This window comes from Rhamphochromis longiceps, linkage group LG10 (assembly GCF_057381845.1).
Source record: "Rhamphochromis longiceps isolate RC_006_pf linkage group LG10, R_longiceps_female_GT1.1, whole genome shotgun sequence".
Classification (NCBI taxonomy): Eukaryota; Metazoa; Chordata; class Actinopteri; order Cichliformes; family Cichlidae; genus Rhamphochromis; species Rhamphochromis longiceps.
Genome location: NC_140566.1, coordinates 4,843,508 through 4,868,021, shown reverse-complemented (window position 1 = coordinate 4,868,021; position 24,514 = coordinate 4,843,508). Strand labels below are relative to the sequence as shown.

The 24,514-nt window shown below is 40.6% G+C and overlaps 1 protein-coding gene across 1 annotated transcript in view; it reads left to right on the top strand.

Annotated features, from left to right (window-relative positions):
* The first annotated feature begins 9,523 nt into the window (after nt 1-9,523).
* Nucleotides 9,524-24,514, top strand: part of jam3b (junctional adhesion molecule 3b) — a 56,018-nt gene continuing 41,027 nt past the window's right edge. The window contains exon 1 of the mRNA XM_085419949.1: nt 9,524-9,665. Within this exon, the coding sequence (XP_085276075.1) occupies nt 9,524-9,665 (142 nt within the window). The remainder of the gene's footprint in view (nt 9,666-24,514) is intronic.

Sequence of the window (24,514 nt, the reverse complement as noted above, 5' to 3'; positions counted from 1 at the left end):
TGTACAACTATATCATGGAGAGCATCTAGAAATGTGAGTATGTGTTGGCTATTGTATGGACCTAGTATTGCATGATGGTGCAGAAGCCCTCGAAGGCATATGGCGGCACATAATGTGATGTTTCCCCCGCGCTGCCCTGGGACGTGCACAATTGCCCTTTGGCCAATTACATTACGACCCCGTCGTCTTGTTTTGCTCAGGTCGAATCCAGCTTCATCAATGAAAATGTATTCATGAGGCTGTGCAGCTCCATCCATGGCCAAGATTCTCTGAAAAAAAGGGGAACATATCACTGTACTACAGTGCTACACATACAGCACCCTCACCCCATCACACAGGTACCTGTGTAGCTCTCAGAATGGATCCATGTGGTACTGATATGGTACATATTCAGCTGCTACTGGACTTCACCAATACTCTATTGTAAATGTAAGGGACAGTTACACGTACCCGTACATATTCAGCTCGAAGTCCTTTGACCCTGTCACTGTTCCTCTCGAATGGGACTCTGTAGAGCTGCTTCATGGTGATGCTGTGTTTTCCCAAGATGCGTCTGATGGTGGTGATGCTCACATGGTCTATGTTGCTGAACACTTGCCTGTCTGCAAGTATTTTCCGTCGTAGCTGGTGGAGACGGATGGCATTGTCTGCCCTCACTAGGTCCACAACGGCAAGTTCCTGCTGTTGTGTGAACAGGCGTTGCCGTCCTCCCCCAGAAGGTCTTCGAGTCATTCTGGAGAAATACAACCACATATTGTCATCGGTTTGCTTATTTTTCTTACAATACTTTACTGTATGTACTGTGTCATCCACTGTACAACACTGTACTTCAATATAAGGAATCAGCCACTTTGGCTGCAAAAGGAGCATTAGCACCCCGTACACTTGATATGGTAATGTGATATACTGTAGAACAGTGCTATAAAACCATCTGAGTAGAGCAGAAGGTAGAGAGGTGAAGACAGACCTGTTTTCTAGTCGGAATGTTCGTATTACAGATGCCACTGTGAAGCGGCTTAGATGTTCTCTGCCCAGCTTCCCTCATAGTCAGGCCATGGTTGATGACATGGTCCACCAAAGTTGCTCTTATTTCATCAGAAATATGGGTCCGTGCATGGCCTCTTCGGCCTCCTCCTCCTCTTCCTCCTCCTCCTCTACCTCTTCCTCTTCCTCTTGCTCTCCCTCCATCCATGCTTGCAAAGTTCTCTGTCAGTGCGCCCCAGGGTGGCTGTGGCTACAATGTAGCTTGCCATCACCAGTGTGTGAATGTGTGTGTGAATGGGTGGATGACTGGATATGTAAAGCGCTTTGGGGTCCTTAAGGACGAGTAAAGCGCTATATAAATACAGGCCATTTACCATTTACCATTCTTGAAATGGCTACGCTGAGGGCTTTTTGTAGTTGGCTAATTGGTGTTCGGTTTTGCAAGTAAGTGCCTTCAGGTGTGTATTTGAGTGGTTGCAATTACCCGATGTGTTTTGTATTTTGGATACATGTGTTTTCCGAATGGCACCCTGAAATTTCATTTTGTGAGCGAAGTGTCTTATGTATGAAATGGAGTGTAGCATGCAGGACCATGTGTGTTGCATAATTGAAACTGGGGTGCAAAGCAGCGCTTTTGTTTAAGGTAGGGGTACATGTGTTTGAGGTATGGTAACAAAAGCTTCAACTTGTGTTACTTTAGTCTAGGTATGGGTTCATGGTGTTCAAGCAACGGGCAAAAACTGTAATAGGGTAACATAATATTACTCTGCATTTTTTAAGAAGGCAATATCCTCATTGCTGTTTTATTCAACCGGGGTTAATCCGCTGCCTGACATGTCTCGCTCACCCTGTCCATCCAATTCCCAACAAGTGTGGTAAAAGTAAGATTGGCTGAGTAAGAAAGAGGGGGGGGGGATTTGTGAACACAATGTAGGTTTAGTGAAGGCAGCTGGAGTTTTGAGTGAATGGAGAAAGAAGGAGTGTTGTTCTGAGTGCTAGAAGTAAATCTGAGACTTCAAGAAGTCTCCAGCCACCTCTATTATTCAAAAGACACAAGGAACACAATGAAAACAAAAGAGGCAGTGGACTGTGTATAGACGTGTGTGTGTGTGTGTGTGTGTGTGTGTGTGTGTGTGTGTGTGTGTGTGTGTGTGTGTGTGTGTGTGTGTGTGTGTGTGTGTGTGTGTTGTGCTTGGTTCAACTTCTTACCATGTCAAACTAGAATGTTTGATGCAGTCGGTGCATAATTCAGAAGCATTGTATCTGCCTATACTCTCTGGGACAAATTATACTATAGACCAACCAGAGGCATCAGTTTTGTTCCGTTTTTAATTCAGTTTAGTTCAGATTCCAAAGGGGATTTTCTTTTTGTGAGAACATTTATAGTATTAAGGGCAGCGGGCATCAATTTATATTTAAGGTGCTGATGCTGATTCAGTTCACTCACTGAAGTCTACCTTCTTTACCAGCTTTATAGCATCTAGGGTTTTAAAATCAGTTCTACAGCTCAAATGACATCTTTCTGAAGTCAATTAGTTAAATCCAAAAGGGGCAGTGAATATCAGAGTAGAAAAACAGATCACAGTCTGGACACAAAGAAAAATCAACAGAAATTTAATTTTGACTTCTGTTTCAAAATTTAAGGTGCATTTACATTTATCCAAAACAGTTGTAGTTCCTACTAAAAGAACTTGTGTGACTATTTAATTTGAGAAAATTAGCAGACAGTGTGATTTCATTTCAGTCAGTGATTTACAACAGTCGATGAGAGAACAAGGTGTAAGAATGGCTTTAGGTTTAGCAGACAGATAGAGATGGATGTCATCAGTGGTGGTCAGCCTACTTGTGGTGGTCAGAGGGCCCGGTGGCACCAGTGTCCGGCAGCCTCGCCTCTGTCAGTGCGCCCCAGGGTGGCTGTGGCTACGATGTAGCTTGTCATCACCAGTGTGTGTGAATGGGTGGATGACTGGATGTTTAAAGTGCTTTGGGGACCTTAGGGACTAGTAAGGCGCTATACAAATACAGACCATATAAACATTAAAATGTGTGCAAATTTTCCTTAAGATGTGACCCACAGGTAGGAGATAAATAATAAATGACAGAGCCCTGGGGAACACCACTGACAACTACGCAAGCTGAAATTATTTAATTGTACATATTGATTGCAATATGAGTACAATTTAAACTAGGCCTGTGAGATGTCAACAAGCATATTTTATCTCTTCAAAGGCATATCATGAGAGGCTTTATCAAAAAGGTAAATTTGCAATTGGATGATAATTATTTAGGTTGAAAGGATTTGCACCAGGTTTCTTAAGAATTTTAATGAATAAGAGACTAGGGAAGAATGTATAATGTCAGCTATTAAAGTGGAAGGAGGGGACAAACAAGATGAGTGGGAAGTGGATAAAGATGAGAGGTAGAAGGTGTAGATTTAACAAATCCAGATATTTCCTCAACAATTCAAGCTAGAAAAAAGAAGATGGGATCAGACAGTGTATATATATTTGGACTGACCTAGAAGAGCCTTCTTGAGTGGTCAGTAGATGGTCAGTAGATGTTGTTTACAGTAGACAAAAGAGTCTTAGCTGTTCCTTCACCAGTAATTAGTGTTAAATAATATTCAGATTTAGCTGTAAATAGAGTGTTCTTATCATTTATGAACTACAAGACCAGCGTTAGTAATAAGGTGTTCCAAGCAGCAGCCTTTAACTTTAGCTGATGTAGTTATGGGGTGAAATAGAGAGTGTGGTGCATGAAAGAAAATGACAGAAAAAGAAATAATCAAAGTTCTCAAAGGAAGACATCGAAGTCTGCTGTTACAGAAGGATACCTATTCATCAGAAGTAGATAAATTGTGTCTATTAGGCAGGCTGTCATTGGAGAAGATAATAATAATATCAGTTTTCTTAATGCTGCATGAAATAGAGTCAAAAGAGTTTGATGTAGATAATATTAAACGGACATTTTTAGACCTCAGCTTATGGTCAGATATCGAAAGGTCAGATGCTGTACAAAATTGAAGAATGACACCAGAGAATAAAAATAAGCTAGATCGCATGTATATATATATATATATATATATATATATAGATATAGATATAGATATATAGACATATCTATCTAGATATAGATATAGATATAGATATAGATATATAGACATATCTATCTAGATATAGATATATAAAATCACCCAACACAATAAGACAATACTGTCCACCTCTCATCATGAGCGCAGGGGAGGGACAGATGCAGGAACACCTGATTAATTAAGCTGTGCAAAACCATCGGGTTGCTGCCAGGTCGCAGTCAAAAAGAAAATTAAACTTATAGTTGTCCAGCAGATTGCAAAAAAGAAGACCCTGGTGGATAAATGTACATTAAATACCCTGAAGAAGATTTTATTTGACCAAACTGTAGCAACCTCACTGTGTTAGTTAGCACACAGTGGCCTGTGTGATAGTTGAAGTTTTCTATAGGCACAAAATAAATGTATGTCTGATGGGCATGACAGAAAATATTCCAGTGGTGAAAATCCAATGCTGGTGGTGACTTAAAAGAATTAAACAGAAGCTGAAGAAGCTCCACTGCTGTCTACTAATATACTGGTTTAACTGGGTGGAAGGTGGAAATGGAAAATGCAGAAGTTTCCAAATGGGGATGGCAGGGTGACAGCAACAGAATGAAGACTGATGAAAAAGAACTCCAGTAGAAAATGACAGCGTATACACTGTCCATTAAATGAAGAGACAGCAAATTTTCAGTGGAGGGCTCAACTGGCAGACTTTAACCCCCGAGTACACCCTTACTGCTTCCATAGTAAGAGGGTAAGCAGCCAGATGCTGCTAATCCATTCAATTAATCAATCATCAGTAGGTGTGACCACATCTATAAAAGCAGAGGTTTTGGTGGTATTTTACTGCAGCACTGGATAGTGAAGCTTCTATTAAATATTTAGGATGGCAGGTGAGAACTTTAATTTCTTTGATGTGAGCTTATCAAATTTTTGACACCTGTATAAAAAAGGTATCTGTATCAAAATTGCTTTCAAAGGCCATGCTCAGCTCTCCGCCTGCATGACCTGATGGTAGTCATGTCTGTGTCTGGCAGCAGTGATAGGAGGCTGGCTGAATAGCTACACAGTCTCTTGGCTTTGACCCATCTTTCCAACAATAAACATGGAGCCATGGTTCTGGATTTGAGTTAGTAGGGAACTTATATGTAAGGGTAAAAAAACATCTGATTCAACCACACTGCAATATGAAAATATTTTTCCACCAGTACTCTAAAGACAAATGCATTTTATGTAGGCTTCATTGTGCTGTAGTACATTGAAAGCACTGACATGCCTTGTTTGTATAGTGCAGGATTAAACTGGCATGACAGCAATGAAAGACTAAGAGTGGAATTTCAGGTCCATTGGAATGCCATTAGACATTACCATCTGGCTGATCCATGAATGATCGTATACTAGGAGTCATATTGGCTATGCAGGAGCTTTGATGAACAAATCCCTATTCTACAGCAGAGTGAGAGTCACAAATGGGCATCCAAACAGACAATTTAATTGAAGACATGTTTTGGTATTTTGGGTCTTTGTTTCTGTTTCAGTGTATGACTGAAATATAAATGACCCTTTCTCGGGTTTATTTATTCATGAAAAAAAAAGAATTTACAAGCAAAAGCACAGCTGAAGTCACATATATAGGTGAAAGGTACTTAGCTTCTACCTATATGTGACCAAAGGTCATTAAGCAATCAGCTGAAGGGCAACAGTGCACCAACACATCAGCAGGAACAGGAAGAAGGTTGAAATAGGTTTAAGCTAAACAAGGAATTCTCATTGGATCTGCCTTGACAGCTTCCATAATAATTTTAAACTCAAACAGAGAAACTAGCTTTTTCAGCTCTACATCATTTCCCTATGGGCTGTGGGAGCACAGTACATTCAAGCCCTTTGGTCTAATTCTGTTTGCCTCAATGAGACAAAGAAGAAAAAAATCACACAGTTTCAAACACAGTTATTTTCCACCAGGTTTTCAAGACACACAGCAGCTTGGAAAGCAGAGCGAGCTTTACAGACGAAGTGTTGAAAAAGTTTACAAGGAACAACGACAAGACGTTCAATGTGACGTATAAATCTCTGTGCTCCGCGACAGATGCTGCTGAAGTCACAGACAGTGGGAGGAAGACTGTGTTTATCAAGCACTCTTTTATATAACAATAGACATGCAGGTGTTTTTTAGAATCCTTGTAAATATTAGTGTTGTAATAACAGCAGGGCACAATGGGCACAATGTATGTGGAAACTCTTAGACATATTATGTTATACCTTTTCTTGTAGAACAATTAGGAGACTAGACAGAAAACAGGGAACAGTGTGGTGGGAACAGGGGTGGTGTGCAACATATGTGGGAACTATAGATGGGTAGAAAACTAACATCCACAGTGACCCGGAAGAAGTAGCTCTGTACAATAACATCAATAGATGACAGCTAATATCGAAGCTGGAAAGTGCAACTGGACTAAATGATGCCCAGCCACACGCGATGACAGATGCTGAGCTAAGGATGAAGACTGTGGCCAGAGGAGATGCTTGCAGATGTGAACACTGCTCTGAGCCCAACACACGTCTACCGGTATCAGTGAAACTACTCACATATGCTACTGCCACACTAATCCTAGAATAATTTGGGTATGATCAAAGTTAACTACGGTGCAGAAGGTGAGCTTAATGAAAAAGAGGTACAACAAGATATTCATGAGTGAGGCTTTAGAAATTGCCAAGCAAAGGCTCACAGCTGTGGTCATTAGGCTCAAGGTATATAAGACGGAAGCAAATAATAAAATAAAAAGAATAAAATATAAGATAGAAATGCAAAGTGGCTGATGGCCCTAAGTGTAGACCACAGCAACTTCCCAGACCAAGAGCCAGTCAATATCTCAATGAGTCTTCGGAGTCGAGAGCTGCACAGCACAAGGACCTGACTGGAGAAAGTAACAGCACACCATGATTGCCTGACAATGCAGGACAATCTTGATCATTAAGAATCCCTGCAAGGGTACAATATCATCAAACTACTAGCTGATTACCTGCCTCGCCACAATATGGAAACTCCTCTCAGTCATCACAGCAACTAAACTGAATATGTGCATGGGCATGTGACCTAATACATGGGTACAGCTCAGAAAGACATTGGAAATAATACCAGAGGGCCAAAGCAACAGCTCTTGGTTGACAGAGCAGGTTGATAGACTCCAAGGCCAGGCAGACCAACCTGCGCACCACTGGCATTGACTACAAGAAAAACTTGAAACTCAATGCCCCACATGTGGATACTGGTGTGCTAATAACATTCATCAGGGACTTACTGGGACTGTGGAAGACAACACACAAATCACCATCAATTGTGTGCTATACCAAGGTGACGTATTGTCCCTGCTGCTGTTCCGCATATACATTAAACCCCAAGTCCATTCACTACCAAGAGTTGATATGAATTCAGGACTGAAGTGGTCATCAGCAACCTCCTGTACAAAGCGAACATCAAACTGTAGGCTGAGACTAAATAAAATATTCACAACTGATCCACCTAACCTCAGGATGTCATTTGAACTGGATAAGTAAATGGCCTGCATTTGTATAGCGCTTTACTTAGTCCCTAAGGACCCCAAAGCGCTTTACACTACATTCAGTCATTCACACACTGGTGATGGCAGCTACATTGTAGCCACAGCCACCCTGGGGCACACTGACAGAGGTAAGGCTGCCGGACACTGGCGCTACCATTCCCTCTGACCACCACCAGTAGGCAAACATGGGGTTAGTATCTTGCCCAAAAATATTTGGCATGCAGCCAGGAATCAAACCACCTACCTTCTGATTAGTGGCTGACCTGCTTTGCCACCTGAGCTACAGCCACCCAGTATGAGCTAAGGAGAGGAGGTGAGCTCATTGTCCAGTCATTTGGACTGGATAAGGAATGCTTGCAGGTGGAGCTACAAGAAGCCAGAATAGCACATATACAGGAAAGCTAAAACTAGCTGAGTGTTGCCAAACGGGAAGTCCAACTGAAGTCCAGCACCCTGAGGCTCTATGACCAACTGAAAAAGGACGTTTATGTTGACTAAAGGAAAAAAGTGGGGACAAATAGCCAAATGATATCACATTGGATATTTGCAGGATGACTCTGAGAAGATTGAGATTTCAAACTAAATAAATAATAAAAACAAAACCTGGAACAAAAGAGATAAGCTCTATGTCATCTTGTCAACAACAAGATGAGCATAATTTCTGATTTTTACTTTTTTTTTATGTTAAAATGTAGGAAAGGCAAGATTTTAGATTTTCATCTCATACATAATGATTGAAGTTCCCAAACGTTATTGAAGATGCACATTAAATCGAAGTATTTATATACACATTATAGAGTCATATTTATATATATATATTGGTACTTTGTAATCTTGGTGTTAGGAGGGTTTGTACATATTATTTGGTGTTTCCCTTAGTCTACAAACACAGCTTTTGGAACGTTGAGAAGCTTTGATTGCCCCTTTTTTGATAATCGAGTTTTAATGCTACATCACAGATTCCAAATACAAACCTAGAGAGCAGAGCCTGAACACAAGCGTGTGGTTGAAACAGCTACACCTGATTCATACCACAATATTGCCTGAATTACAGATTTTGATGTTATGTAATACAATTCAAATGCATTCTAGCATTATTAGACATACTTCTATATTTAGATACAATTGCTGCAGTAATGATGTACACAGTGAGCACTGTGCTTATTTTAAACGAGGCTTTTATGAGATCTATCACTGACAAATGTTGGTTGATCCTGTCAAAGACAAAAGCAGCTTAAAGTATATGAGATTATTTTTGCTGTTGTGAAACAGTTTGAACGAACCGGAACAGTTCGTATAGCATTTTTCAGGCTGCACCACTTGTCATCACAGACATGACATACAAGACTGGGGTTGCTCTTTCATGTGAACAAGGTGATACGGCAGCTGTCAATGGGATGACAGTTGCAAGCAGGTATGAGCAGGACTGGCCAGGTAAAGTTAATATTTAATTAAAGCCGGCCATATACTATTGGCCACAGTAACAGAGTGTTAAGTTCAGCATTTCACACATGATAGATTCCTCTAGAACTGAAAGAGTATTTACAGATTCATGTTTTATTGCTGGCCTTTATTATCTGTCAATGTGTTTTTGTACTCATATTACCAAATTTTTAATGTAGTCAAGGAAACTTGATATTTTTATTTTCTTAGTCAAAATGCTGTACACAGCAATACAGTATACAGAAGGCAGAGGTACCCTATTTATCTGCAACTGCAGATAAGTTACCATAACTACAGCATATGGCCCCAGTAGTGAGGGCCTCCCACATTGTGTCAACTATAAATTCTAGTCTGTGTGAGTGATGCTTTCGGTAGCTATGGAAACCTAATATAATAGAACCCCCCTCCCCCCTCCCTCCTCCTCCTCCCTGGCGCGCTCTCTCTCTCTCTCCGGTTTATCTCCATGTCTCTCTCCCTCTCTCCATCCCCAGCAAGGCTCTTCAGTCTACTTTGCGCATGTACAGTCAGCCAAATAGAGCATTGCATCGACTCCAAGATGGCGAAAACACGTCTGGCTTGGCTCTTGACTCTCCTCTCAACTCAGTGTAAGTGCAAAAATTATTTTAACCGACTACTACTTTGTCTTTTATCCGCTCGAGGAAGGTGGCCGCCAAATGCCATCCACTACTACATCTGTTTGGTCGATTTTTCTTTTACACCAACAGTAAGTGGAAAAGAGAGTGCCTCAGAAGTAACCGTGTAGACTCAACTAACGTTAAACTTAAACCAGACTGACAGCGAGTTCGGTCTCTTCGACGTGAAGTAAATATAGTTAATGAAGTGACCAAAATAGTCGCCATTTTTAACTTAATGTCAACGCGAGTCTGGCAAATGCACGGCTGGAGTGATTGTTTGAAGCGTCCATTGTTACTGAAAAACATCGCTCAGACTACTCTCAAGTATTGATTTTATTGGAATAATGCCGCCGTTAACAGGAGTGACAGATATATCTACATGTAACTACACATCAGGAAAGCAGGGCTGTCTGAGCTGAACGTTCAGATCTTCAGTTTAGCGGCACATTTGGAGTCGCTAAGCCGACACGTTTTCTGTGTGCGCGTGTCCTGGCTCTGAAAAAGTTTCTCTACAGCATGAAGACAAACTTTTCGTTGGGAAATTAAACATGAATCAAGGCGGTTTCGTAGCTTGTGCCGTTAACTATTTAACGCGGGTTTGAAGCTGCGGTGATGATGTTGGAAGTACTGACGCGAGATAACGGATTTTTCCTACAGCGGAATAAAAGCAGGCTGACCGCGGGAGGAGCCAGGCAGACCAGCAAAGCGTCCTCCACCCCCCTCCTCATCATCCTTCTCCTCCACTCCAACGCTTTCAAACCGCGACACGGCTGGTGAACCGACAAAGCCGAAATAAAATTAATTCTTTTTATGCTAACCGTATCCACCTGAAAGTCCTCATAACTTTATCAGTCCGATACCTAGAACAGAAAAACAGACACCTGTAAGAGCGGAGCGGTTTGTTTAAATATTCATGCGCGAGCTCCTAGTTCCTTTACACGTTCCTCACACGGTTTGACGATATTTGTCATAAGACAAATAAGTCGTATTCATTCATATGATTTTACATAAATTTAAAATTTATTATTTGCTCAGAGCCGTGGGGAAGGGTCTTGAAGTTCAGGGTGCTACTGTAGACGGAAGGTGTTTTACGCTTGCGTGGTGGTGGTTGGGGGGAGTACTAGACTAAAAATTGTTAGTATACTTCATACACATTTTATTTAACAAGTCTGAGTCTGATTTTCAGTAAATATTCCACTCATCTAATGCAACTGGAAACTTAATTAAACAGAGTTGTCTTCCAACGAGCAGACCCCGAAGCACAAAGCAGACAAGAATAAACCAAAACAAAGATGAACAGATCCAACAGTCTGTTCCACACAGCCAGAAAAACACATTTTAAACATCCTGAAAGGACAATAACAAATACTGTGCTCTGTGAAAAGGTTCACACACCAATGAGCAAAGTCATTATGAAGCTAGAAAATGGTAGGCCAGTCTCTGAGGTTCAGTTCGATTGAAAGTTACTGTTCAAAAAATGTCTAGTGGGAAAAAGTTTGATGGCTGAAACGGCTCCTCGGATGCAGATAACATGTTAAACCCACTGCCAGTGGAAGTAAGTAAATGTGCCTGTTTATAAATCACTTTGGCTCAACTTCTGTTCTATAAATGTGCTATAGGATATAAATAAAACATGCACTATATTTTTTATAGTGCATGTTTGTTTATATTATATTTACTAAAAATTAATTTAACAAAATTCAGTGGGCTACATGCTGAACTTGGAGGATAGAGACAAAGCGTTGATCTAATGACAATACCAGCGTTGGTATCGATACTATCGATATCTAGATTGACCCGCCCATATCTGTTGTGTGAAGGAGTAATAAGGAGTAATAATAAGGAGTGGCAGGCTCCTGAGGGCCTCAAAGTTCTTCTCTGAGGTGGAACAAGTAGACAGCAAAGCAGATAACGACGTGGCGGCTGACATCAGGATGCTTTCCTGAATCAACTTGCCTCCTGTTGTTTTCTTTCTACAAGCTGGTGCTTTACCAACAAATGTTGAAATTAGTTTCTGTGATCTTGTTATAGCTAGCTAGCTATTTCAAATGATGTCACTAGGTGACTAGGCTATAATTAATATAATAATAAAATCTGTACAGTAATAACAGGAAATGTATTTGCTCCACTGGTTTCATGGTGTTACAGTGAGGAAACAAAATATTTGTTGCTGCAGTTACTTTAAAAAAAATTCTTTCTCATATCCCAACATAAAAATACAATTTAAATTTAGATAGATCGATTTTTATAGAAAACTGACTGCATCTCCGATATGTATCTGTCTTGTCGTAGGCATTAATTCCTTCCTTAATCTCATTTTTATTTATTTTTATTTATTAGCTTGGTGAAGAAATGCAACAAAATGTACTTAATTTGATGTGTAAATGATTCAGGAAACCTTGTTTTCGTGTGAATGCCTGAGAGCTTGGTAAGAATCTCGTGACATGAAATGGGTTGCTGGTTTTTCCCCTTAGATGTGAACAGACATATTGATCAAAGGGTACAGAAATAAGAACCTTTCCTGTGATATCGCACGTGTGTGACTGGGCTTATTCTCTTTGCTTTAATTAGGAGCAGCAGTGAAATCTGTTGCCGTGCTCTCAGCACATACCTCCAGGCTGTGTGCTGGATTACTTATTTATTTACAATATATTTCAAAGTCAGTACTCTTAATGAATGATCCCTTGTGAAAACTCTGTGACAAGGCAGCACAACTGACATTTTCAGGGGAGGACAGTGAGCCGGTAAAGATTGAAGAATTTCTTTTGTCTTGCCTGGACGGGGCTTAGCCATGTGGTCTCAGTGGCTCCCAGCCTGCATCGCCACTGTCTTTAGAAAAGGAATGAATCTGGCTAGACAATCTGGCCACAAGCCATCTTATGAATTACTAATTGGTACTAGAGATGGACCGATCCGATATTACGTATCGGTATCGGTCCGATACTGACCTAAATTACTGGATCGGATATCGGAGAAAAATAAAAAATGTAATCCGATCCATTAAATATCACGAAAGCACCTCACAAAACTTGCAACACGCCGTAACTCACCTCAGAACGTTAGCACGTCGGAGCAGTATGCCTCACGTGATAGAGCGGCTGTGGCATGCGGGACCTGTTGGTGCTCTGGATAGCATTTGGAGCTTCGCTAGCAACCCGGCATTTCATCTCCGACAAAGTTATCCCCGAGAGAAGTAAAGCAAGTGTGTAAGTCCATCTCTGAATGTTTGTAAAGCATTCCTGCGTTAAGCTTAACAAACGATATATGGAGCGACTGCCTCTTCTTGCTGCTACTTCAATCATGAAACTGCTTAATGATCAGCTGATCAGCTTTTCTGTCGTGAGTCTGTGTCTCTAGTTTGCTTTTGGCCCACTTTGCACCAGAAAGAGGAAACCAGCGGCTGAACAACAGAAGCACGTTTAAGCTTGATCAGCTGTTGTTAGAATGTATTTAATATTACTTTCTACTCGAGGATCTTTTTCTACGTAGCTGACGCTGGTAACTGTGCAGGGGCGGATCTAGCAAAGTTTAGCCAGGGGGGCCGATAGGGCATTAACAGGGAAAAGGGGGCACAAAGACATACTTTTCTTTCTTATTCTCATTTAAAATGTCAAGCTTTTAATAAATAATTATCTGACACCCAAAGTTTTAATTTGATGCAAAATGAATAGAAGTCCATTACTGTATATAGTAACTATTAAGTCTAATATATATACCCTAGTAAGCTATAGTACTTTTTCCTTTGGGAAGGTACCATCTGTGCAGTCTGCAATTTTGTTGAAGAAAGATGTTGAATCTATTTAATATTTCTTGAAAAATAATTGATTTCTGTGCATTTTTTTCACACTGCATCAAATTAAGGTTGATTACGTCGATTAAGCATCATGAGGTGGAGCGTGAGGGGTGGTTCCCTATTTTTTATTTATTTATTTTTGTTGTTGCTGGGAGTTGGAAACCTATTAGTTAGGTTGCTTAATATTTATGCTAAGTACTCTTTAAAATACCAGAATAGGGAGGATGGTGTAGGTTTAAGTTTATTAGATTGATCAGTATTGCTGAACTATGAAACATTTTTTTTGCATACAGGTATAACAGAATAGCTTTAGTGTAGTTGTTGTTTTAAACTTGAGTATGAACTTATACAAAATGCAGCAAGATATTTAAAAAACAGTTTTGTTGATTAAAAAACATTATATCGGATTCATATCGGTATCGGCAGATATCCAAATTTATGATATCGGTATCGGTATCGGACATAAAAAAGTGGTATCGTGCCATCTCTAATTGGTACTGAAAGGGTTTGATTCCTAATAGGTACCGACTGTAATTAGAATGCTTCTTGTATGTTGAAAAAGCTCTGCTCCCAATTTATTTTTTGAAGTTTTAAAATTGAGCAGAACTCAGTGAGAAATGAGTGTCACTAGCTCTGCTTTTGCTGTTGGTCACGCTCAGTGTTATTATCTGTCTCTGTGAGATGTGCTTGTTATTTTCTGTTCGTGGCATTCTTTGGGTAGCTATCATCCTAATGACCACACAGCCCTAGTCAGCCAAGCGAACGCTAAACCCAGCTCGGGCTGAACACGGCTGCACATATCAGCCCAATCATCTGACATCAGAGGGAAAGACGAGGGGCATCATTATTTTAAGTACACATGCTTACAGCAGACTTTCCAATCTGATCTAATGGAATGCACTGACGTTTTCCACTGCTGGCTCCACCTGAACCATTTCATGTAAAATATTCCAAAGAAAGTGCTAGACATCTGCCAGAACCTTCCTGCCAGCAGCACAGCCAAGAAATGTGTGGAACTGGAAGATGCTCAAAGTGGATTCGTATCAATATAAACTCTGAGATCACAAGCTCACTTTTATAAGAAACACTTGTGCAGAGCAACACACACCAAACGTAATTGTTGCATTTTTAAGTTACATAACTACAGCCTCGTAATTCACTCACAAACATTGTATTCATGTAAATGTTGTTACCTGGAAAGAGACTGAAATCGTGCAGATGGTTTTAGAGGCTCATTTAACCATCCTTCACTCTTGAAGTATTGCAGTCTCTTTCTGAACAGCTGACATTTTTATGAGTCGGCAGACTGCTAGATTGTTGTTAAATGTCATTATGTCACTCTGAGAATTTTGAACATGGGCTAAGCCACATGTAATTGGACCCCATTATGCTATTTAAACATTTTTGTGAAAAGAAAAAAGTCTTGGCTCTTTATTTGTCAGTTGTCACGGCAGGACTCTGACTGTGGCAGCACCCTGAGATGAATGCTGATAGTAGCTCCCGTACAAGCTGCTTGCTGTCAGATGCTTCTCTCCCCACCCAAAGCTTGTGAGCAAATGTTTGGAGCGCTCTCTGAATGGCATGGCTGTGGCCCCTGTGGACAAGTCTGATACAGTCTGACATTTTACTAATGGCAGAGTAAAACGGGGCAAACAAACCAAAAGGAGTCCCTTGCTACACAGCATTTGCCTGGTATGAGTCGAGAGTCTGTCGCTCCACACCCTTGAGTGAGAGGTGCAATACCAGCACATTCATCATGGTTCCAGGAAGCAATTATGCATTTTTGTGCTTGTTGCCTAACTGGAAGTTGTGTAATAATCTTGACAAAAAATCCCAATTCATTCCTGTAAGTCGAGGGGATATTTGTGCAATCCCTCCATGGGGGAGTGCCACATGAATCTTAGTGTGGAATGACCTGAAACAACTGTGCACGAGTGGGTGGTGGTCGTGGTGTTTTGAACAGCAGCATAACCAGAAATATGTGCATCCCTCCTCAACCTGACTGCGCATTAGCAAATGCAACATACCAAATAGAAAACATATGTAGACAGAATGCCTTACATCACATGAGCACCGACTGACAATCACAACCACCTGTTTTCCTTGGAGATAAAACGGACCACTGCTGATGAGCCGGCTGACCTCACCCAGCTCATCAGCAGAGCAGAAAGGGGGAGGACAGAAAGCTGGCCAATATTGTTAGTTGAAGGCATTCATCAAACATCTTCTGAGACACAAATCCACTTTAGCTTGACAGATAGAAGGATTTGGCTTGTTGTCCTGCTCACATTTATTCTCACTGTACCTGAGCGTTGAAGATGCTCGGTGTAAAAGGTAAACATAATGTTCCAAAAATGGCAAAAAAGCATGTGCATGCTTCAAATGTCAGTAAGACTAGCATGAGAACCAGCCTCCAGGCAGCTCATGCTCGCCAACAAAACAAAATGAAAATCTTGATGGCCTCGGTGGGTAAAAGGAATCTAAAAATTCTGGCTTTGTTTGTCAGCATGGTCCTATTTTCAACTGGAGGTTTAGTCAAGGGAGACATTCATGAGAAAAAAATTGCGTGTTGTGGAGTATTGAGTTTTGGAAGTTATGGCTCTGTTGTGATAGCAGGCTAATTGGTTGTTTATTTTGACAAGACATTATTACCGGGTGTTTAGGGTGTTTTAGATAAACAGGATAATCTCCAAGATGAGTCCTTACTGGCTGCCAAAGCTAAGGATGGCAGAAGACAGGCTTCCTGTTTGATTATCTCTCTTTGTTCACATGGCCTGTGTAGGGAGGAAACACCACGGCTATTCTCCTGCTCCTGTGTTCACTGGATTCTGCTGGAGTACATCAATATTTCAAAAGGGACCATATCGATCAAACACTGGGATGCTGTCAGCTTAGTGAAGTGATTAGGGGTTTCATTAATGACATGGAAGAGGCAGTGAACTACATGTGGCTGAGCCGCTTGCGCTCGGAAAGGAAAGAGCTGGAGGCTGTGCTCCTGCTCAGAGTCATAACCAGATAATCGCTCTGGATTCATCTTTTGTTTACCAGGCTGTAACAAAAGGGCAATTACTGTCTAAAAATAGCTACAAGGCAGCGTCATCAAACAACCTCAGGTGTTTGATCACAGTTCATTCAAAACCACATCTACTATCAACTGTGCACAAAACTTGCATGTACAGTAGCTTAATAGTGTTCCAATGTGGTCCTAGGGCTGCACGATTTTGCATAAAATGAGAATCACGATTTTTTTGCTTAGAATTGAGATCACGATTCTCTCACGATTTTCTTTTCCAGTATAAATATTTATTGCACTTTTTAACTGCACATCAACTTCGTAACAGTTGAGACTGAACATAAAAACAACAAATGTCTCACATTTTGTCGTTGCTGCTTGAAATTCCGTCTCCACCGTTGCTCGACACTGCGTGTATAGAGCAGGAAGTGCAACAATAGAAAAATAGTTGCGGGACGGCACTGTGTAGCGTTTGTCTAGGGTGTTGATCATTTTCCTAAATCCCTCGTTTTGCAGTGTTGATGGGAGCCATATCTTTGGTCAGGTGATAAGTAATAGCCTCCGTAATTTCTTTGTGCCTGCGGGAGTTCGACGGGTATAGGGAAGCGCTGTATAAGGTTCCCGTTATTGATGTTTGGGTGGTTGACCGGGACGGATTTTCTCCTGCCACTTTCTCATCATCCCTGACGTGCTCTCTGTTGTTTTTTCCCTGCCAATTTTAGCAGCCAGGTTCTGTATCACGTGGTATAAGGCTCCGCCCTTGTCATTTGTTGAGCAGGAAGAGTGAGCGCTTGTTTTCATGCAGATTACGTATCTGCATGAAACGTAAAATGCGGTACAATTGTCGTCGTCTTTTTTTTTTTTTTTTTTTTTTTTTAAATCGTTGTCATTTGGAAATGAGATCGCACATAAGTATGAATCGAGGTCGCGATTTTCTAACGATTAATCGTGCAGCCCTATGTGGTCCCTTCAGTTCTCTCAGCTTTCAGTTCCATAAATGATATAATATAAGAGCAACAGTTGAAATAACAATGATAGATAACTAAAATCTTAAAATCAACCCTAAATTTTGAATGTGGTGGGGCTGTAGACAAGTGTTCACGTGAAAGAAAATGAAGCAGAGAGACTTCAGATGTCACAGGATAAACCAAATGGCTTTAAAGAAATCTGTTTGTTTTTTTTATCTGTTTGCTGTAAATGTTATTCTCCGAGTGAATTAAAAAAGATTTCAGCTCATCTGATGATGTATGCCACAAAAATAACATTAGATATTAAGGGAGCTCTGCTGAGATCCTAACCTCTTTGTGTGAGAGTATAAATGTGTGTTATCTTGTGTTGAGTTGGGGTTTCCCAATTCTCTAACTAAAGCTTCCAGAAATGTTGAGCATGACCTTGTGCCTCTCAGCACAAGCTGTACCGGGGATGAAATATGATGTTTGGCTGTTTTGAGTAAAGAGCTTTTGGAAGTTCCCCAGTTTCTGTTATTGCTTGGAACATGAGAATAAGGTGACAGGATGATGAACTGCATGTATGGAGCATTCATCTGTGCTAGGTAACAATGCTGTAATTAAGACTAGTATACCGGCACGTGTTATTACAGCAAGAACTCCCTTTGCTACACAGGAGCAGTTGGGCTTAAAGCTCATTTCCTTTTCTCACATCTGTTAGTCTGTAATTACAAGGAGGTTACTACACCTCCAGCCACCACCTCCGGGCTAATATCAGGCCTGCGTGATGTTTCTGTGGAGGTTGAATGGGGATCTGAGTGCACCTGCCAGACATGTGGTGTCTAAATAAAAGCATGCGGCATCTAACATGGGGTTAGTTTGGCTGGCCATGAAAGTAAAGCTCAGACCACAATCAAAAGCAATCAATAATAACCATCTGATTTCAGTGCTGCCCATGTGAGCTAATTGCTCAGCTGATTCAATTCAATTTTATTTGTATAGCACCAAATCACAACAGCAGTTGCCCTGAAGCACTTTATTTTGTAAGGTAAGAAGACCCTACATTAATACAGAGAAACACCAACAATTATACAATCAATATAAGTGAGCACTTGGCAACAGTGGGAAGGGAAAACTTCATTTTAACAGGAACATTGCTGCTGCTGCTGCTCTCTCTACCTCAAGGTTTCCATGTTTGGAAGCATGAGTAGGGAAGCACTCCCAGCATCATCATACCTTTCCAGATATGCATGTGGTCCCAAAACAGAACATTACCACTATTTATAAATGGCTGTAGATAGAAGCCTTAAACACTATAGAAATGCTGGACTTTATTAGTAATCCTGGGCTGTACTGTAATTTGTTGTTTAAAACATCAAGTGAATGTTAATTCTTTGGGGTTGGTCTAGTCAGTTTAGTAGTGATGCTAAATATCAGAGGATTTCATGGGAGTTAGTGGCATCCACTTGGAGGCTCTGCAAAGTGAGTTTTAAACAGCCCGGCTCAGCAGTGTGGGTCAGCCAGTGGGCAAGACCAGGACCTTGACGTTTTCAGCTTTAAAAATGAGGTTATTCATTACACACTGGGCAGTTTAACAATGTTAGAACAACGTCCAGCATCGTCGTTTTAAATGATAAGGACAAACGAATCACTTCTTAGTGGTTAGAAGTCTCCGTGTCATGAAAAAGACACTTTGTAGAAGCATCATACTTAATGGTATAGCTCTCCCATACTGCTAAGTCTCCTGTGAGGGGATTTAACTGCTTGGAACTCATCCAATGAGTCATTTGTGATGATTAAGTTACATATTACAAGATACAGATTACATTAGTTTCATCATAACAACATATGAAGGGATGGAAAGTGTTTCAGTGCGTGTGACAGAGAAAGAGAGTAGTGATGCAACTAGAAAATATTTGTTTTACACCAACGTCACTTTATTAGGACATAAATACTTCAGGTAAAAAGGTCAAAGTTCAGCATCCAGTCATCTGCAGAAATTCTTAACACGATCTCAAGTTCATCCTAAAATAATGCAGAATCCCAGAGGTGGCAAAAGTACAGACATTCTGTACTCAAGTAGAAGTACAGATACTTGTGTTAAAAATACTCTGGTCAAAGTTCAAGAACTGATTCAACTTCTGTCCTCAAGTAAAAATGTAAAAAATGTACAGAAATGTACTCAGAGGAAGAAAGTAAAAGTATTTATTTTTGTGAACTGCTAACTGAACCTTGTGCTTTAATAATGTAATAAAATGATAACAATACATTACAAATACAAAGTTTATATTGTTCTAATGTTTAATTCTAATGAATGTTGTACTCCTCCCGAGTCAGTTTCATAGAGCGTAGGTAATCACTGAAGTGAGGGTTTAATTAAGATGATGCTTAAGAATAACTGTCCCAACTTTAAAGTTTCCTGTTGAGGGCTGAAGTTTTCTTCTGAAAGGACTTTGGTTGACCGCAAGTACAGAAAACGGTCTTTGACTCTTCAGATGAAACAAAAAAGCACCTTTCTTACATCTTGTTTCCTAAATCTACAACAAACAGGCAAGCAACAGGATGTGATAGTGTCTAGATTTTATTATTTTCTGAGATTCAATGAGATGCAGCTTCATCTTGTTGCCTGGCAACCGCTCAGAGCCAAGAAATATTTTCAAATCAGAAAAATACCGAATCGAAGAGGTTAGAAACCAGAAATTTATGAAATGTCATTAATGCTGGTGGATTTTGTTACCACAGTAATTCACTGGTTTCTGTCTTTGTGCTGCTTGCTGTACAGAAGACTGGACTCGATCTTTCCAAGTTATCACATAAGAGTCTAAAAAACATAAACAATATTTTTAATGCAAATTCCAAAAGCTGTATCTATTTGTGATCAATAGCTGTGGTGCTGTACAAAGCCCACCAGCACTGACAGAAGTGCAGTTTGCGTTCAGCTGACTGGACAGATAGCGTGGACAGATTGTAACCAGACCATGTGGCCATATGGTGTGAGCACTATGCCTTCTGGGCTACTTAGTGATAAATATGTTGAGGCTGCACTGGAATTGATAGCACTCTTTGGCTGCTTTGGAGCTTACCAAAGTACCTTGTGGTAGAAAGCGGTCCAAATGGCATTGATCTGAATGTTATCGATTTCTGTACACCAGTGGTTTTTCGGGTCAGAAAAGATGATGATGATGATGCTAGAGACCTTCATCTGTGTGCTCTTTCTCAGCATCCACGAAAAAAATGAAGTGTGGGGAAAATCTACCCTGGGTCTAAGTGTTGGTGTATGAAAGTAAAATAAATATTTAAAGAAAGTGAAATGGTTGATATGTAGGCGCATGAATGGAATTTCCTGATTATGTCACAAAGGATCATGAATGCCTGGATCAGCCTCGCTTTTTAGGTCTTTGCTTTGAATTATGCTTGAGCAGAAGCTCAGTATACACAGCGCTGTTGCCACATGCGTGTCAGGGCATACTCTGGGTAAGTGAGTGCCTTAAATATTTGTCAGGATGCCAGACATAGGTGACGAGTTTGTAACATGGTGGCTGGCCCGGCTGAGCTCCCATAGAGGGGGCTTTGCATGTGGCTCTGCTTCGTCTCCGTGACACGGAAAGCTATGGAGGGGGAAAAGGAAGAAGCAATTTGTGTGGATTTCACCATGACTCAGGAGTTTGTCAGGCATTCGTCATGAATGGAACAGATGGTTCAAAATGGTCAGGTTTATAAGACCGAAGCATTAAGCTGAGAATATTCTGTAATTCTAGCTCCTGAACTTAAAAAAAGATTACACAAGGCTATCCACCCAAAAAGCACTTACAAGAGTTCTGTAAATATTAAATTTCAATTTTAAATGCTTTACTCCACCTTAAACTGAACTAAATGAAACAGAAGAAGAAAAAAGGGGTAAGAATTAGAAGCAGAGAAGGAGCTAGTAGATATTTCACAGCCTTTCTGTTTTAAGGAATTTCCTGTATTTTTTCCTATAACTGTAGTAATTAGACTAAATTGAGAGTTTGTCTACATTAAACCTCATATCCTGTATAAGAGCAGCTTTTTTCAAGACGATGAGGTTATCTGCTCATTTCCTTTAATGAGGGTGCTCCACTTCCTTTGTCATTATCATAGCTAAAATGGCAACTTCAAATGGTTCCACGTGCGGCAGCAGTAATTCCAAACGATTTTCCATGTCAAAGTTACACCAACTAAGGACGATAAAACGTATCAAATGCCTTTGTTTAGAGAGTTTTTGGCATTAAATGGTTCTCAGCTTTAACTTGATATTTGAGTCTTTATTTGAGACTAGTCAGTTAGTCAAATTTGTTTTCCTCGTTTTAGTCGACTAACGAGGAACGCCCCTACACCTGCAATGAATGATTTGGGCACGTGTAAGCATATACAGTACTGAATACTGGCTACTGAGGTGCAGTTTTCATTAAGCCACTTTATTTAGTTCAGTTGTGTTTTATCGCTACTGCATTGGTTTCTAGTGACAGAGCCGTTGCATAAAGGAAGCTAACAGCAAAATAGTTTTGTTTAGGTTTTTTTTTTAATAGCCATAAACTATGCTCAAGTGAGGTGAGAGAACTGAAAAACCTCCACGATTGTTTCACTGTTGGCTTTTCTCTTTGTCTGTCCAGGATCTTTGTTCATAACTTTAGCAGTTTAGGTATTATGTGGTTTCTAAAATCAGGTTCAAATGGTCCAAGAGTGTTATTAGCGTCCACTTTTTGGTTCTTTTGCCTGATATAATGACCAAAAATCACCACTTTTAGAAAGGGGAAAAATATCAAAATATGGCTAATTTTAAACCTTAAGGCTGGACTACATATGTATATATTAGGGGTGCAACGATACACAAAATTCACGGTTCGGTTCGATACTTTGGTGTCACGGTTCGATATTTTTTCGATACAAAATAAAATGTTCATGCCTTTTTAATTTGTCATTTATTAAAATTATAAATATATATTTTAACTCAAAAGTACAGTTTTTAAATTTAACCCTAACCCTTGTGCGTGTTTTTTATTTTGACAGCGAATGTGCACCTGCGGCCCACTTATGTGCAGCCCTGGTTATTTAGCTCGTCATATTGCAGCCACAGAAATTCTTTTGTCCATGAAACCATAAAGCTGCACTTTCTTTTTGCCTTATAGTCTGATTTGTCATAAATTTTCCGTTTTGCAGTAAGCTTTTCTTTGGCTGTCACTTCTTCACCCTGACCTGTCTTATTTGGCTCAGCAGAACTGAAATATATATCCTGCTGCTTTTACACACACACACACACATAACGGTCAGCGATTCTCTGCGCGATCAACCTCTCACATGTTTAAGCTTGCTGCGGGAGATTTCACTTGTCATGTTTGCGTAGTAAGCTAACGATTAATAAGACGATGTCAGAGGAATTGGTGCGCAAATTATCATCACTCACCAATCAGTACTGTCGCTCTCTATACACAGTTCGCGCGATTGCAAAGTGAAAGCAAAAAACAAGCGCAAATTCAAACGCGATTTCAATATGTCACATATTGACAGTGGCTCACCGATGCCAATGACATAATTACCCAGCTACATTTCCGAAAGAATGCAAAAGCATTGACATATATTTTTGCTTCCTACGATAGGCCGACGGGCAGGGCAGAGATAGATTTTGGTAGCCCGACTGGAAAAATCTCTAGCCCCAGGACGTCGGGCTAGCGATTTTGCGAGCCCTGTATCTGATTGAGGAATCACTCATCTTTGGAAAAGAGAGTTTATTACAGGGAAATGGCTCTTTCCAAAATAAAAGCTATACTATCCGCTTCTTCTGGGCTATATTCTCAGCAGCATATTAAACATATCAGGTCCCCATAAGGCGAATCCTGTGCTAACGGCTGTCTAAATGACTCGGGTAAAGTTTGTAGCATGCATGCTTGTTGTTTTTGTCTTTGCACTAGGATGATGTTGGCGTAAATGTGCAGTCATATTCGTTGTGTTCCCACTAGTGCTTTCAGGTTAACCTCGTTAAAATGACCTTAACGCCACAACACGGCAAATCTCCGTTAACGAGCTACCCCTGATAGCCCCGTGCATGGGGCTAGAGAGCTAACTGGCTAACACGCTAGCTCCCACCCATGTAATTGAGCATTGCGTGGCACATCCAACATACTGTTTTACTTTAGTCCATGAGCGCTTACCTTCAGGGTCATACGTCACATGAAAACCAAAATAATTCCAAACGCCAGATCTGAATGAGGGTGGGGGAGGTCCAATTTGCCATGTTGCAAGGTGAGCTTAACTTCTGTCACGCTAGCTTGCCCTGCGCTCTTCCTTCTGACTATGCTGTCTGTGTGGAGCGTTCAGTGGATCTGCGCTCGACAGTGCAGCCTAGGCGGAGTAGTCGAACGCAGATTCACTGAGCGCTCCACACAGACAGCATCGTCAGAAGGAAAGTTGATAAAATAAATTACAAATGTTGTATTGTTCGATACATATGCGTACCGAACCGAAAGCACTGTATCGAACGGTTCAATATCGATACGAATATCGTTGCACCCCTAGTATATACATATAATATAAAAACCCAGAGGATAATGCTGCGCTGTTTTTCCAGACAGTACCAACAGGAGAGATCTTGCTGAGGTAAAAATTTTACCTTGTTCTTCAAGTGCTTCACTAGTTTTTACATTAGTGGCAGGCCCCTGCTTGCCTTGCTTATACTGAAAAACAAAGCCACTTCTGAGAGCTATTCTCTTAAAACCTAAGAATACAGAGAGCACAGATGTGTGGCTCCTAAAATATTCAACATACAAAAGCAAAAAGCCAACAAATAATTTATTGAGAAAATAAAAAAACAACAGCAGTAAGCAATGAGAACAAAAGCCATGTAAAGTTGATGGTGCGCCTCAGTATATTGTATATTCCATTTGTGTGAGGTGAAACAGAAGGAAAACAAACAGCAAGCCACAGTCCTCTGTACAGCCAGCGCACTCCACCCCAAAGTTGAACCCAGAGCCCCCTCGCAGCTTTTCATGCTGGCCCAATCTATTATGAGCTAGAACAATAATCTTATGGTTTCTTGAGCTTTTTGGCACAC